This window comes from Rutilus rutilus, assembly GCF_951802725.1.
Source record: "Rutilus rutilus genome assembly, chromosome: 17".
NCBI classification, from domain to species: Eukaryota; Metazoa; Chordata; class Actinopteri; order Cypriniformes; family Leuciscidae; genus Rutilus; species Rutilus rutilus.
The window spans coordinates 36,169,648-36,184,647 of record NC_140230.1 but is presented as its reverse complement, the minus strand read 5'-3'; the positions used below and the strand labels follow the sequence as shown (position 1 = coordinate 36,184,647).

Here is a 15,000-nt window from a genome sequence, read left to right as displayed (position 1 = left end):
GTCAGAGGCTGCAATGAAATCGCATACTTTTCTAGTCAAGTCAAGTCACCTTTATTTATTTAGCGCTTTTTACAATACAGAGTGTTTCAAAGCAGCTTTACAGTGAAAACAGGAAAATAATGCAACAAAGGTTGTTTCGGCTGTACAGCAGATCTAGAAAAAATATACATAGCGTCATAGTCGAGCTTAAGTAAGATCAGTGATGGTTCATTTTTGTTGTAAAAAAGTTAATAATTTAGTTAATTTATATATATAGCCGCTCTGGAGAAATCGTCCAGCTAGGTTAATTTCTCATATAATGGTGTCAATGCAGGCAGATCAATCAAATTGTTGAATATTAAGTAATATCTACTATATAGAAGGCGAAAAACAGTAAGTGACAAGAGTTGCGTGTCCGAATTCACAGCACTCTTAAAAGAGTGGCCAAAAAGTACTTGAATTACCTATTTCTTCCGGCGAGATTCTGAAGTGTGCATACGATGGACAGCGACGATGGATAATTCACCTCAGATCTTTAAAATTAATTAAAGGAAACAAGAACTGTAAACAAACAATTGTATTCTATGACAAAGACTGTATCAATGACTCAGTATGTATTTTCAATAATGTTTAAATTATGTTTATACTGCGAGTGCAGTGCACTTGTAGAGAGACTCCGCCCACACGCTCTTCTGATTGGCTGTGATTTTTGATTGATTTTGTCACATCTGTTGTGGACAGACAAATTGCTTGTCGCTGGAAATTTGTTGCATCACGTCTGGTTTGGACATAGTGTAATAGCTCTAATGAGTCATTAAAGGGATCATAAAATTGTATCAGAACATCTTGTAACGTTCCAAACTCTTTCTGGATGTCCTCTTCCAGATCATCCAGGACCGTGTGTTTCAGCACAACGGCCGCAGCACGCTGATGTGGAACCGACTGCCGGGAGGACTCTTCACCCTGCCACAGTACTCCTCATATCTCGGCGACTTCCCCTTCTTCTACGCCGAGCTCGGTAAGTTTGACTGAACACCCACTGGCTCCGCCTCCTACAGTAGCCACGCCCCAGACTCCTCCTGCTACAGTAGCCATGCCCCAAACTCTCCGCCTGCTACAGAAGCCACGCCCCAAACTCTCCACCTGCTGCAGTAGCCACGCCCCAAACTCTCCACCTGCTACAGAAGCCACGCCCCAAACTCTCCACCTGCTACAGTAGCCACGCCCCAAACTCTCCACCTGCTACAGTAGCCACTCCCCAAACTCTCCACCTTCTACAGTTGACACGCCCCAAACTCTCCTCCTGCTACAGTAGCCACTCCCCAAACTCTCCGCCTGCTACAGTAGCCACACCCCAAACTCTCCACCTGCTACAGTAGCCACGCCCCAAACCCTCCATCTGCTACAGTAGCCACGCCCCAAACCCTCCCCCTGCTACAGTAGCCTCTCCCCAAACTCTCCGCCTGCTACAGTAGCCACTCCCCAAACCCTCCGCCTGCTACGGTAGCCACGCCCCAGACTCCTCCTGCTACAGTAGCCACGCCCCAAACTCTCCGCCTGCTACAGAAGCCACGCCCCAAACTCTCCACCTGCTACAGTAGCCACGCCCCAAACTCTCCACCTGCTACAGTAGCCACTCCCCAAACTCTCCACCTTCTACAGTAGCCACGCCCCAAACTCTCCTCCTGCTACAGTAGCCACTCCCCAAACTCTCCGCCTGCTACAGTAGCCACACCCCAAACCCTCCACCTGCTACAGTAGCCACGCCCCAAACCCTCCATCTGCTACAGTAGCCACGCCCCAAACCCTCCTCCTGCTACAGTAGCCTCTTCCCAAACTCTCCGCCTGCTACAGTAGCCTCTCCCCAAACTCTCCGCCTGCTACAGTAGCCACTCCCCAAACTCTCCGCCTGCTACAGTAGCCACACCCCAAACCCTCCGCCTGCTACAGTAGCCACTCCCCCAAACTCTCCGCCTGCTACAGTAGCCACTCCCCAAACTCTCCGCCTGCTACAGTAGCCACTCCCCCAAACTCTCCACCTGCTACAGTAGCCACGCCCCAAACTCTCCACCTGCTACAGTAGCCACGCCCCAAACCCTCCCCCTGCTACAGTAGCCACGCCCCAAACTCTCCGCCTGCTACAGTAGCCACGCCCCAAACCCTCCGCCTGCTACAGTAGCCACGCCCCAGACTCCTCCCGCTACAGTAGCCACGCCCCAAACTCTCCGCCTGCTACAGAAGCCACGCCCCAAACTCTCCACCTGCTACAGTAGCCACGCCCCAAACTCTCCACCTGCTACAGTAGCCACTCCCCAAACTCTCCACCTTCTACAGTAGCCACGCCCCAAACTCTCCTCCTGCTACAGTAGCCACTCCCCAAACTCTCAGCCTGCTACAGTAGCCACACCCCAAACCCTCCACCTGCTACAGTAGCCACGCCCCAAACCCTCCATCTGCTACAGTAGCCACTCCCCAAACCCTCCGCCTGCTACAGTAGCCACGCCCCAAACCCTCCACCTGCTACAGTAGCCACGCCCCAAACCCTCCATCTGCTACAGTAGCCACTCCCCAAACCCTCCACCTGCTACAGTAGCCACGCCCCAAACCCTCCATCTGCTACAGTAGCCACTCCCCAAACCCTCCACCTGCTACAGTAGCCACTCCTCAAACCCTCCACCTGCTACAGTAGCCACGCCCCAAAATCTCCGCCTGCTACAGTAGCCACGCCCCAAACTCTCCACCAGTTCTGATGGTGTCTAGGAGGCTCAATGTTTACTCTTGTGCGGGAGATAAACTCATGAATGGCATACTAATATTAGTCAATGAACAATAAACTGGGTCAAGAGAATGTATTTTAACAAAATATCTTACATCACCTTTAACAACATACTATTAAATCTACTCTATGGAGTCAGTGTTTTATATATATATATGAATTGTCTAATTAAACATATTGATCTTCTTCTCCACAGGTATTAAACCACAGCAGAAATTCACCGCCGTCATTCACGCAGTCACGCCTCTCGTATCTCAGTCTCAACCGGTTCTCAAGTTGCTAGTGGCTGTGGCCAAATCACAGTACTGTGCCCAGGTCAGTTATTTATATACTATTATATTATTTATTAATACTTTTTTAGCATTTATTAATATTTTAAATGAGCTTTTATTTTTATACTTGCAGTTTCCATTTTATTTTGAGTCAAAATTTTAGATTAATTAAATGTTTTTTTTATTTTTTTCCAGTTTTTGTGTTAATAATTTTAGTTCTTCAACTTAAACTTGTTTATTTCAGTTTTATCAGTTCTGGAAACAACAAATAGCTCAGCAGCTGTTGCATAAAAAACACATTAAGGATGCATTTCCATAAAAGCAAATATCAGGCTTTTAGAAATATGCTCCGGTCAAGCTCAGTCAACTTTACGAATTCTAACTTGAATGAACAAGATATTATAAGAGCATATAAGAGTTCATTTAGCTATTTTGGCATCAGAGAACTCATCAGATCCATTTCTAATACTAACAGATGTTTGTTTTCCCTCCAAAATGAGGTCATTTCCTAGAATGTGATGTCACTGAGGAACTGGCAATTGTTATTTAAAGACATTTTACAAAAGACTAACAGGATGGGATGTTGTTCCCAAAAACATTACATTCACAAAGTAGAGACATTTAACTGTGATATTGTGATAAAAGTACATGAAGTAATATCATTTATTAAGACTTTTTTTTAAAGTACGATTTTTTTTTTCTTTTGGAAAGAAATGAATACCGAAAGAAATGAAAGTGATCCAGTAAAGACTTTAACATGTTATAAAAAATTCAGATGAATGCTGTTCTTTTCAACTGATAATAATCATAAATGTTTCTTGAGCATCAAATCATCATATCAGAATGATTTGTGAAGGATCATGTGACACTGAAGACTGGAGTAATGATGCTGAAAATTCAGCTTTGATCACAGGAATAAATTACACTTTACTATATATTCACATAGAAAACTGATATTTAAATTCTAATAATATTTCACTGTTTTTACAGTATTTTTGATCAAATAAACACAGCCGTGGTGAGCTGACCGACCTCAAACTTTTGAACAGTGGTGTAAATGATATAAAAATGTACTTAATAGTAGAAATGACCTCTGATGACCTTATCAGATCATTGTCCTGTGGAACTGTGACAAGCCTCTTCCCGCGAAGCATCGCTGGCCCGTGACTTCTGTCCCAGTCATCGTAATCGAGGGCGAGAGCAAGGTGAATCTCCACTTCAACCTGTCTTTATATTCTCATCTTATCAAATGAAGTGTCTGGTTTTACTCGCTGCGATGACACATGATGGATGGCGTATAGATTTGTTGCTGCCGTCGTTTTGCACTCTGCCTTGAATGAGATATTGAGCATTTTCTGGAGGAAGTTTCACGTGTTTGTCTACGTTTAGGTGATGAGCAGCCGATTCCTGCCCTATGACAGCATGAGAACAGATGCAGTCTTGAGTCTGGATGAGGACACTGTGCTCTCGACCACTGAGGTGAGTCTGGGGACTGCAACAAAGACCTTAGATATGCAAAGACAGTGCAATCATAGTACTATGAATGGGAGAAAGTGCAACACGCAAAATGGCGGAATAAGTCCCGCCTTCTAAATAAAAGAGCCAATTGCAGCCTGGTAAAGTCATTGCATCACTGCCGTTGTCGTTAGAGGCACTTATGACTGCACATGTACATTGGCTGAAAAATGCTGTTTTTTTTGTCATGATTTGAGGATTTAGAAGAAAAATAAAATGATACGGGTGTTGTTGCCCGAGAGATGTTTCAAAGATGGCCACCAAGTGAAATTACTTGGCTTAAAGGGACTTTGGCTATAACCAATCACAGGAATCAGGGAAAACTGGCTATAAAAGTGGATTTTATGGTACTGAATATTATATATGCACCACTTATCATCTGTAATACCATCGTGTAACAATATATATTTAGACATTATTAAAGACTACTTTGTCAGATTGTTTTTCTTTTTTTTAACCGATCATAATGATTCTAAGTGCTTAGTTTTTGTGAATTTTGGGTCAAGCATTTTATTTCAGAAATTGTTTACATTTCATTTGCTCTTATTAAATTGTATTATCAGCATTATAGGATTAGTTCACCAAAATATGAGGTGGAGCCATCCAAGATGTATATGACTCTCAACCAAATTAAATTAAAGTCCCCCTGTAGTCAATCATTTTATCCCTTAAAACTCATCTTTGATCAACAAAATTACATAAACGTTTTTTCCTTGAAAATAATATCTTCATGCCTTAAAATATCTTGAATGTAACTCGACACCCTCTCCTCATTTAGTATGTGCGGTTCTATGAATATGCAAATGAGCCCCGCCTCCACTCACTCAGCTCAGAGATCCACTGGTTGACGATCACACGTTGATCTGATTGGTTACAAGGTAGTTTGTGACGTCAGAAACACCAGCGATTTCAAAGCGTGCTTTTGAGACTGTCTTTGGTTCACTGCAGTTTTAAGGAGGAAATACTCAGCAATGGTGTCGACTTATGAACTTACACATGCTTTGTCTTAATCCAAATGCAGTATTTTTCATTGTTAGTTCATGTAAAGTTATTGTAAAGTGTAGTAGTTGCATGTTCAGTATGTACTTACAGTGTACTCATTCCCACAGGTGGATTTTGCCTTTACTGTTTGGCAAAGTTTCCCAGAGAGGATTGTGGGATACCCTGCGCGTAGCCATTTCTGGGACTCTAACAAGGAGCGTTGGGGATACACCTCCAAGTGGACCAATGATTACTCCATGGTGCTGACCGGAGCTGCTTTCTACCACAGGTCAGTCAGATATCCAACTCACGAACCACTGCTCATGTGGTCATTCACATGATTGTCTGCTGTAAATAAAATGTCATATGCTTGGAATAATACCAATAAATTTGTATTTTAATTTAATAATAGAAAAATAATGTTCCATTTATTATTTAATTATTTAAATCAAAATTTAAAAAAATAGGAAGCTAGACGTGCATACGCGATATTTGAAATTCTTGCATTTTATCTCAAAAGGATGATATTTAAAAAATATGGAAATTAGCGGAAACAAGTTCATGCAGCCTCTTATTTATGATTAGGGTAAAACTAAAGCTGCTTTTAATGTTGTGTATAATAGCCCACGTACAGTGCATCACCTGCAGTGATCAAAAAGGATTTAAACGGTGAATTTTAAAGTGATCTCTTCTTGTAAACTCAGAGATGTGGATTCAGACGGTAATTAAATCACCACACGATCTTGGTGTTTGTCAAAAACCATTAACGTTAGGTAATTCGGCCTGGGCTTTTTACGCGGGTGGTGAGAGAAAAACACTGACATTGTGGATTCGGACGGCAATAAACTCACCGACTAACCCCTGTAAATGTTGAAAATACCTTACGACCCATTGAGAAACAATTACCGACCGAATAGGGCTTTTTATAAGTAAGCCCTTATAAAATAAGCCCTTATTCCGCTTCGCGTCGGGATCCTGATCAGCCTGAAGGGGTTGTATTCACTATAACAACCGCCTCGCTCTACATTATCCCGCTTATTACATGGCTACCTACAAAATAAATCAATAATTTGACACAAAATATTGATTTAAAAAGGAGTTTATCGATTTAAAAACGATTGTATTGCTTCCGCTAAAGAAAATAGTCCGTTCCGTCTCTACGGTTAGAATCCTGCGTCCATAGCAACGCTCTGTTTTTCATGGCAACGGTGTGTTATACCAAAGTCCTTTTAGGCAAGTCGTGCCACTCGGCCGCCATCTTGGCAACGCCTCCGGGCAGCTATTTCGGACTAACAAGACCAGGCTCCTATCTAAATGAATGGGCAGAGAGTCAGAACTGCACTTTCACTGGTCACCGGGACATAAAAACTGCATGTATATAAACAGCAGTAAAATATGATAAAAATCGCTGAAAAAGTTTGATGACTTTGCTCCAAAATAAGGTTTAAAATGCCCTTTCCCCCACAGGTTATACCTTTACTACGCATGCGCAAGGGTTCACGTTCACGACACCAAACTTCATTCACGTCTCTATCCAGAATGCCGGTGTTGTGCCAAGCACTTAAACAATTATATGTATTTAAATGTCTGAAACCTAAAATAAACATTATGTGGTTAAAACACTGAACAGTTGTGATAGAGCCTATGACAAGCGCTGAGCGTCCGTCTTTGGTTCAGCGCCAGCCACAGCGCGAAAGCACAGGTTGAATATGGCAGTTATGTCACGTCACTGTACATTCGCTCCTTAGTGGTCAGCTGCTGACTGTTAAAAGCAGATGATTGGCTTTCCAGCGGGAGGGGCGGGACATGTGCATACAACCGCCATCTTTGCCGTTACGGGTTTTCCTTATATAGTTGTATTGAGGATTGAGGAAGTGGCATGTCTCATATAAATTGTCTCTGGTTATACTTATCAGCGTCTGTTATCAAGAAATAACACACCGCACTCTACATTAGAATTCAACCAAGCCATGTAATAAATGTGTTTAATGCGTCATCTTTTTCTAATCTAGGTATTATAACTACTTGTACACACACTACTTGCCCGGCAGCTTAAAGACTATGGTGGACCAGCTCTCGAACTGTGAAGACATCCTCATGAACTTCCTAGTGTCTGCTGTCACTAAGATGCCGCCTATCAAGGTCACTCAAAAGAAACAGTACAAGGAGACGATGATGGGACAGGTACAACATCTGTGTGATTCTGTCACTGCCATATTTTCAGCTGTTTTAATGATGTGTGATCTGACATTATGGAGTATGTCTCTAACTTCACAGAAACACACAGAGAGCGCACGCATACACTACGTGTTGTAGTCTAGTAGGCTACACTAGTGCGCTTCAGCATTTAGACTATTAAAATGCATTTATAACGCCCTCAATATTCAAGATAAGTGGGAAAAATACCTCTGTGTGTCTATTATATTTATATCATTTAATATAGGTAATCAATATCATAATTTTTTTTCTCCAAATATTAGCATGATTACAAATGTGATATTGATTTTATACAACATTTCAATAAACAAGAAGTTAAAAGGGTTATTAGTCTAACCGTAATTTACATTTTAGACACAATATTGCCTGTTTTTGCTCTATTTCGCCAACGAAAATCGTTCCAAACAAAGACACAGGACTGTTTCGTGTCTCTGAACACACGTTTCATTACTGAATGAACGAATCGGTTGAATGAATGATTCAATGACTCACTCATTAAGAGAGTCAAATGCTTCGTTCCTGAATGAATCAGCCGTTTGAATGAATCGGTTGAAACTCAATGACAGTGACTTGCTGTTTTAATTTCACATTTAAAGTATCTTTTAACTTTTTAAATCATTTCAAAATATCGATACTCAACGTTTTATGTTTAAAAAAAAAAGCAAAACATTATTTCTGCATTTGCTGCTGGTTAAACACATTCATGTCCCTCTGATCTGCATTAAACGGTCTGTGTGAACGCATCTAAACACACTTCAGATTCAGATTCTGTGTTTCCTCTGCAGTGCAAAGATTCATTTTGATGATACTGATTTCAATTGATTAGTATTGTGTCTTATTATTGTAATTGAATAATTAGAATTTATTGCATACATAAAAATGGGCTTTATAAAGGTAAAAATGCCCATAAAAGGTAAAAATCTGTTTAAACTTATTGGAAAAAAATAATTTGTGTCACTGCTGTGAACTGACCACCACACAGAATATGAAGAATATTAAAGACGTTAGTAGTCAGCTGTTCACGATAGTCCTAAACCTGACAAGATACCAACACACTTAGCAAAATATCATCTAATTATCATTATCGATAAAATCCCAGAAGATATTAAGATATCATTTTTTGTAGGTGATTAACTGGACGCAAATTAGTGAAAAATGCACTTTTCATGGGGAAAATATGAAGCCATGTGACCTGTGCACATGTGCTGAAACAAGACACTAAATGGTCATGTGACCACTTTTTTGCACTTTCATTGATTTGTATTTGAGACCTTCTCCCCTGAGATATGTTTGACCAATAAATGGGTGTCTCGTTTTATTAAAAATAAACTAAAATAGACTGTTACACCGAACCACAGAGGGTTAAAGACATCTGTTTACATTGAGAAAGCAGCTAACCGCCTCTCTTTCCTCCTCAGACGTCCCGGGCGTCTCGTTGGGCCGACCCGGACCACTTCGCCCAGCGGCAGACGTGCATGAACAAATTTGCCAGCTGGTTTGGCACGATGCCCCTGGTCCATTCGCAGATGAGACTGGATCCCGTTCTGTTCAAGGACCAGGTATCGATCCTGCGCAAGAAGTACAGAGACATCGAGCGACTCTGACAGATCCGAGAAACGCCTTCCCTGTGATGGGAAATGGCATCCGAAAACCCCTCAGAACCCTGATAAACCCGATCCACGGGGATAAACGGGGGCACGGAAACGCTCCGGGAGGGAGCGCATTGAGATGGAGGGGGGGGGGTGTTGTGTGTTTGAAGAAGATTCGTCACTAACTACGAATATATGAAATCAAAAAGCTCGATCGGAGACCGCATTGACGTGATTTGGCATTTGGATGAGTTTCACACAACACACAGACACAAAGCTTTCTGTCTTCCCTCTTGTAATGCTTTGCCAATGACAGCGGTGACCATGGCAACCTCGCCAGCCACACACACACACACACACACACTCAGAATATCGCACATCGGTTTAACTCTGGATCATGTCAGATGGTTTTGCTGAGGTCGCCTGTATATTTATCCAGTTCACCTCCCGCTGCAAGCGTTACGCCCCTCTTGAAGACGCAGGATGACGTCCCGTGGAGAAGTCGCGCGTGCGAAACACCGCACACAACGTCACAGTGCCTGAACTTTCAGATGGACCGTATCTGGGAGTCCAAAGGGGTTTTGTATGAATGCATAAACACCTTGTTCATGCTGCTTATGTTTGGATTCAGTTTAGGTGTTCCACTAATTGGCCCGAAGGTTTCGGTTTTTTCTTTCTTTATAAGCCTTTTTGTGTATTTTGTTCAAACTGACATAATTGTACTCTTTTTTTTATTTTTTATTTTTTTATTTACACCTTGTCCTAACCAGACGCGATGCGATTAGATTTCAGAGACAAGCAATTTGTCTGTCCACACTAGATAAAATCAAAAAAACTTAAAAAGTCAATCAGAAGAGTGTGTGGGCGGAGTCTAACTATTCACAATCAAATCACTTACAAATCACAGCCAATCAGAAGAGCATGTGGGCGGAGTCTAACTATTCACAACCAAATCACAGCCAATCAGAAGAGCGTGTGGGCGGAGTCTAACTATTCACAACCAAATCACTTACAAATCACAGCCAATCAGAAGAGCGTGTGGGCGGAGTCTCTCTACTCACAACCAAATCAATTACAAATCACAGCCAATCAGAAGAGAGTGGGGGCGGAGCCTCTCTGCAAGCGCACTGCGCTCACAACCAAATGAACTAGTAGCCTACATAATCAAATTCATAAATATTACACCATTTAAACATTATTTGAAAACATACGGAGTGACTGAAACTTTGAAATCTTATTCATAGAATACACGTGTTTCCTCACACTTCCCTTGGTGAATCTGAGGTGAATTATCAGTTGTCACGTTCAGTACGGCTACAAAGGTCACGCAAAATGATATTCAAACTCATATTAACTTAATTTAGCAGTAAATAAAGCACATGACCAGTATCTGAGATTATCATTATCAGATTGTATGTTGTTGTTCCAGCCGCGACCTCGCAAAATAGAAACTGTTTCTAACGTTGTTCGGCTGGTTAGGACGAAAACTCTGATAAACATCACGCATCACAATGCCTTTGTTCGCGCATCACGTCTGGTCGGGACACGGTGTTAAATCCAGCGGCACAAACATCTCGTTCTCAGTCTTATAGTGTAATGCCATGTTCACACTGCAGCTAATTCAGATGTCACTCCACTTCTGACTGCTTGATCTTGTTCTGAGTTTGTTTATTTGAAAGTGACATGCATTTTAAACCTCAGTTCAGACAACCGCTTTCACCAATCAATCTAACTAGTAACTAGTTGTTAATGCAGTGACATCACTTTTGCAGTGACTAAAAAACCCCCGAATCTGTTTACGTGGAAATCTCTGAATGTTAACACGGTTTTTGCTTTCTTTAAAACCCCAAACATGATGGATGTTGTCAGTCATGAGACACCCGGTGTTGTTTCAGTGTTTACGTGGCTAGGATGTGTTTCTAGAATCACACACTCAATGACTAGAGTAATTTTAAAGAGATATTTAACACTAGTTTTGCATTTACTCTCAATGTTGTAGATGGAAGAAAAAAAACGAGCAAATCAATGAAACAAATGAAAACGCTTGATTAGGAGAGAACGACATCCATTCAGAGCTTCAGGTCGAGTTTTGAGAACGTCTTCCATTGATTTTCTGTTCAGAAAGAGATATTAACTCTTTATCGCTCATGTTCTTCTCGGATTGAATGGATGGAGCTGGTTTTCCCAGAGGAGACAAAAAATCATTCACTTTAACATGGTCTTTAGTCAGGGTAGATGACATATTTACTGCTTTGTGAATGAACAATCTTCATCCTTGGAATTAAATATGGCGTCTACCCTGACTCAGTGTCCCTACAATTACAAAAAAATTACTTTTGTAAGAAGATTTTCCCTATTAAAGACAACAGCTGAATGTTAAGCATTAGGGATGATGGGATGGACCATGAGATGATAGGAATGTATGAGCTGGTAATGAGTTTGCTTGAGGTCAGAAATATTAGGAAAATATGAGCAAAATCTGTGTTGTTTATCCTTTTGATCTTTCATAAAAAAAAAAAAAAAAAAGTACAAAGTACACCTTTCTTTGAAGTAAAACAATTGAAAATGGAAATTGAAAATATCAATTTCAGCAAAATTACATTTTAAGATTGTTTCCTGACAGGTTTCCTCATTCAAACACTCCTCATCTTCTGTTGTTCAAGTAAATGGATAAAAGTTGTTAACTCTTTCCCCGCCATTGATGGGATTTCCCTGCTTTCCATGTTTTTACACTGTTATACGGTAGGGGGCGCTATTAGCCATCTTTTACAGAATCAATGGATCAAAACACATGCAAAAAAAAGAAGCAGAAACAAGCGATATAAGCATTGCTTATGCATGTTGTAATCTCAGCTTTTGGTTCAAAATGTTGCTTTTTAATGAACCTTACCAACAAGTGTTGATTAAAAAAAGAATGCATGAAGCTAGAATTAAACTAGAATCATTTTTTTACTTTTTTTTTTTTTTTTTTTTTTTTTGCATGTTCAGATATTCATGTAACAAAATATTTTGGGGGCCATGAAAATTATGTGCAAAGATCAAAAATCCTGGCAACCTTTTTCAAAAAACACTGGCGGGGAAAGAGTTAATTATCGGCCTGATGCTGGAAATGGGGAAATTTGGGCTGGTGTGCTAAAAAATTGTAAATATGAATGGGATCATAGATCTGTCTAGGGGTGCCAATAATTGTGGTCAATGTGTATTAGAGAAAATTATTTATTTTTTTAAAGTGATTTTTTATTTATTTTTTACTTTAATGAAAGATCAAAAGGATAAACAATGCACATTTATTTTCACAGCCTTTTTGCGCTCATAATAATTCTGTCCTCAACTGTATATCTGCATGGCGATCACGACAGGACATGCTCAAGAGTGTTGAAACGTGTGAAAATGCAGAACAGAATATGTCTGAAATCATTCAAGATGTGGAAAACGCATTATTTAGAAGTGTTGGTTGTTCACGGTTGCCATATTAATGTAGAATTGAACTCGTGTGCGTTTGCATGAATGAATTGAGTGGAAACTCTGGAAACCAGTTCTCCGAATAAGAAAACGGTATTGTGAGGATATTTCAGGATTCAATCACGCGTTTCTTTTGTCGTCTACAAACGAACGTGCCTTTTGTCAAGACATTATTTCGTTAGCCTTCGACCGCACGATCTCCTCTTCCTCGACAGCACTGATCTTCTTCTTCTCTCTAGTTTTCCTCGTCTAACACTGGAGTTTTCCTGATGGTTACAGGACTGACATTCCCTCTTTCACTCGGCCTCGTGTTCATATGTGTATTTAACACACGTGAGGATTCATTCTAACTCAACTTTGATTCTTTGCTTCATCCTTGGATTCCTTTATTTTACAGGATTACAGACAATACAATGAAAATTCTGATTTTTTAAGATATAAAAAATGCTTTTATAAAAAAGAAATAAATGATATTTGATACATTTGTGTGTGTTTTGTTTATATCAAGTGTGAATTATCATATTGTTTGGTGGAGCATTATGCATTATTGGTGGAGACGTACTATTTCAGCTTAGTTTAAAAAGAGATCATGTTTTTGTGGTGGAAAACTTTTTTTTCTCTCTCTCTCTTTATTTTTATTCCAAAGACAAATGCTATTGTTTGTACAGATATTGCATTTTTTTTTACATTTTCAATCCCTCCCGAACCAACCCGGAACAAACTGCCTTAGATGATGTTAATTAACAGTAATGGCACATACAAATAAATAAATAAAATATTAAATAAAAACATAATAGCAATAATAATAATGACACCACAAAATTAAAGGGGTGGTATAATGCCCTTTTCACAAGATGTAAAATAAGTCTCTGATGTCCCCAGAGTGTGTGTGTGAAGTTTTAGCTCAAAATACCCCACAGATATTTTTATATCGCATGTTAAAATTGTCACTTTTTGAGGGTGAGCAAAAACACACCGTTTTTGTGTGTGTCCCTTTAAATGCAAATGAGCTGCTGCTCCCGGCACAGGGGGCGGAGCTTCAAGAGCTTGTGTTCTTTTACCTCACAGACAAGACTCAATAAGAAGTGACAACATGTAGAAGCAACAGGACATTTCTGAATGGTTAGTTGATGAATTTATGAAGCTGATGTGTAGTTATCTTCTAGTCATTGATTAGCATATTCTGTCTTGATAATCTATAAATCGTGTTCAGGGGGCGGGGTTTATGTAAATTCTAGGGTTGGTGATGTCACTAACCCGGGAGGAATGTGGTGTAGTCTCTACCAGCCGTTTGTTGTAGTCCTTAAAAAGCCATTTCTTTAAAAGCAAATATCTCCCTTTGCTTTGAGCTTTGAGCGTCGTCACTTTGCAGATGTTGTTTATGCTCAAACAGCAACATTACACACTAACTAAAGTTAGAAAAGTCAAATCATAATCAACCACCCCTTTAAAATAAAAAAATGCAATAATTAAATAATGACAGTGTCAATGTAGAAAAAAAGAGAGAGAAAAAAGTTGGACACCACAATCAAAGCTGTAACGGTTAACAACATGTGAAAAACTACATTACCCATGATGCTCTACAGAAAAGTCCACCAATCAGAGTCAAAAGATCTCTCTAGCTCCGCCCACCCTCATAAAGCACTGCGAATATATAAACACTTTTATAGGCGTATCATAGTGATTCAGGATAAGACAAACCCAGTTTGGAAGATGGACATAAATTTTGTAAACTAGTTTAGTGTACCTTTACTTCTCAGACGCTGAATTGAAGCTTGATTCTCTTTCTGCCGTGCGTGAGGGAATTACAGAGAACAGCAAACGCTTCCACGGCTTAGGAAAGTGGGACGTTCGTTGTGCTGGAATGTTCCTCTTCAGTTCCTGAGCGGTGCTGGACTGAGTTAGTGTCGCTCCACTGGAGACTGACGTGGAACTTATTAATTATGCCTATTCTCTGATGCTTAAATATGGTCTTTCAAAGGATTAGGGGCTAAAGGGGCACCGGGGGAAAAGACGCCTTCGATTTTATTCTCCTCTAAACCACTAGATCATAAACATTCATAAATACTTTCATAAACATCCGCTTCAAGATGCACGTGGAAATTTGTCTGATCAGTGACGCGATCCGTGCAATTTTGTAATTTTGTCATACAGCACAAAGTGTCCAACACATTGTTTTCAGATATTTTATTTTATTTTATATACATAA

General features: G+C 40.3%; 1 protein-coding gene across 1 annotated transcript in view; it reads left to right on the top strand.

Annotated features, from left to right (window-relative positions):
* Nucleotides 1-13,264, top strand: part of ext1a (exostosin glycosyltransferase 1a) — a 65,307-nt gene extending 52,043 nt beyond the window's left edge. Inside the window, exons 5-11 of the mRNA XM_084385492.1 lie at nt 865-997; nt 2,952-3,070; nt 4,137-4,232; nt 4,417-4,506; nt 5,652-5,812; nt 7,536-7,707; nt 9,159-13,264. Of these exons, the coding sequence (XP_084241618.1) occupies nt 865-997; nt 2,952-3,070; nt 4,137-4,232; nt 4,417-4,506; nt 5,652-5,812; nt 7,536-7,707; nt 9,159-9,344 (957 nt within the window). The 3' untranslated portion in view covers nt 9,345-13,264. The remainder of the gene's footprint in view (nt 1-864; nt 998-2,951; nt 3,071-4,136; nt 4,233-4,416; nt 4,507-5,651; nt 5,813-7,535; nt 7,708-9,158) is intronic.
* The last annotated feature ends 1,736 nt before the right edge of the window (nt 13,265-15,000 follow it).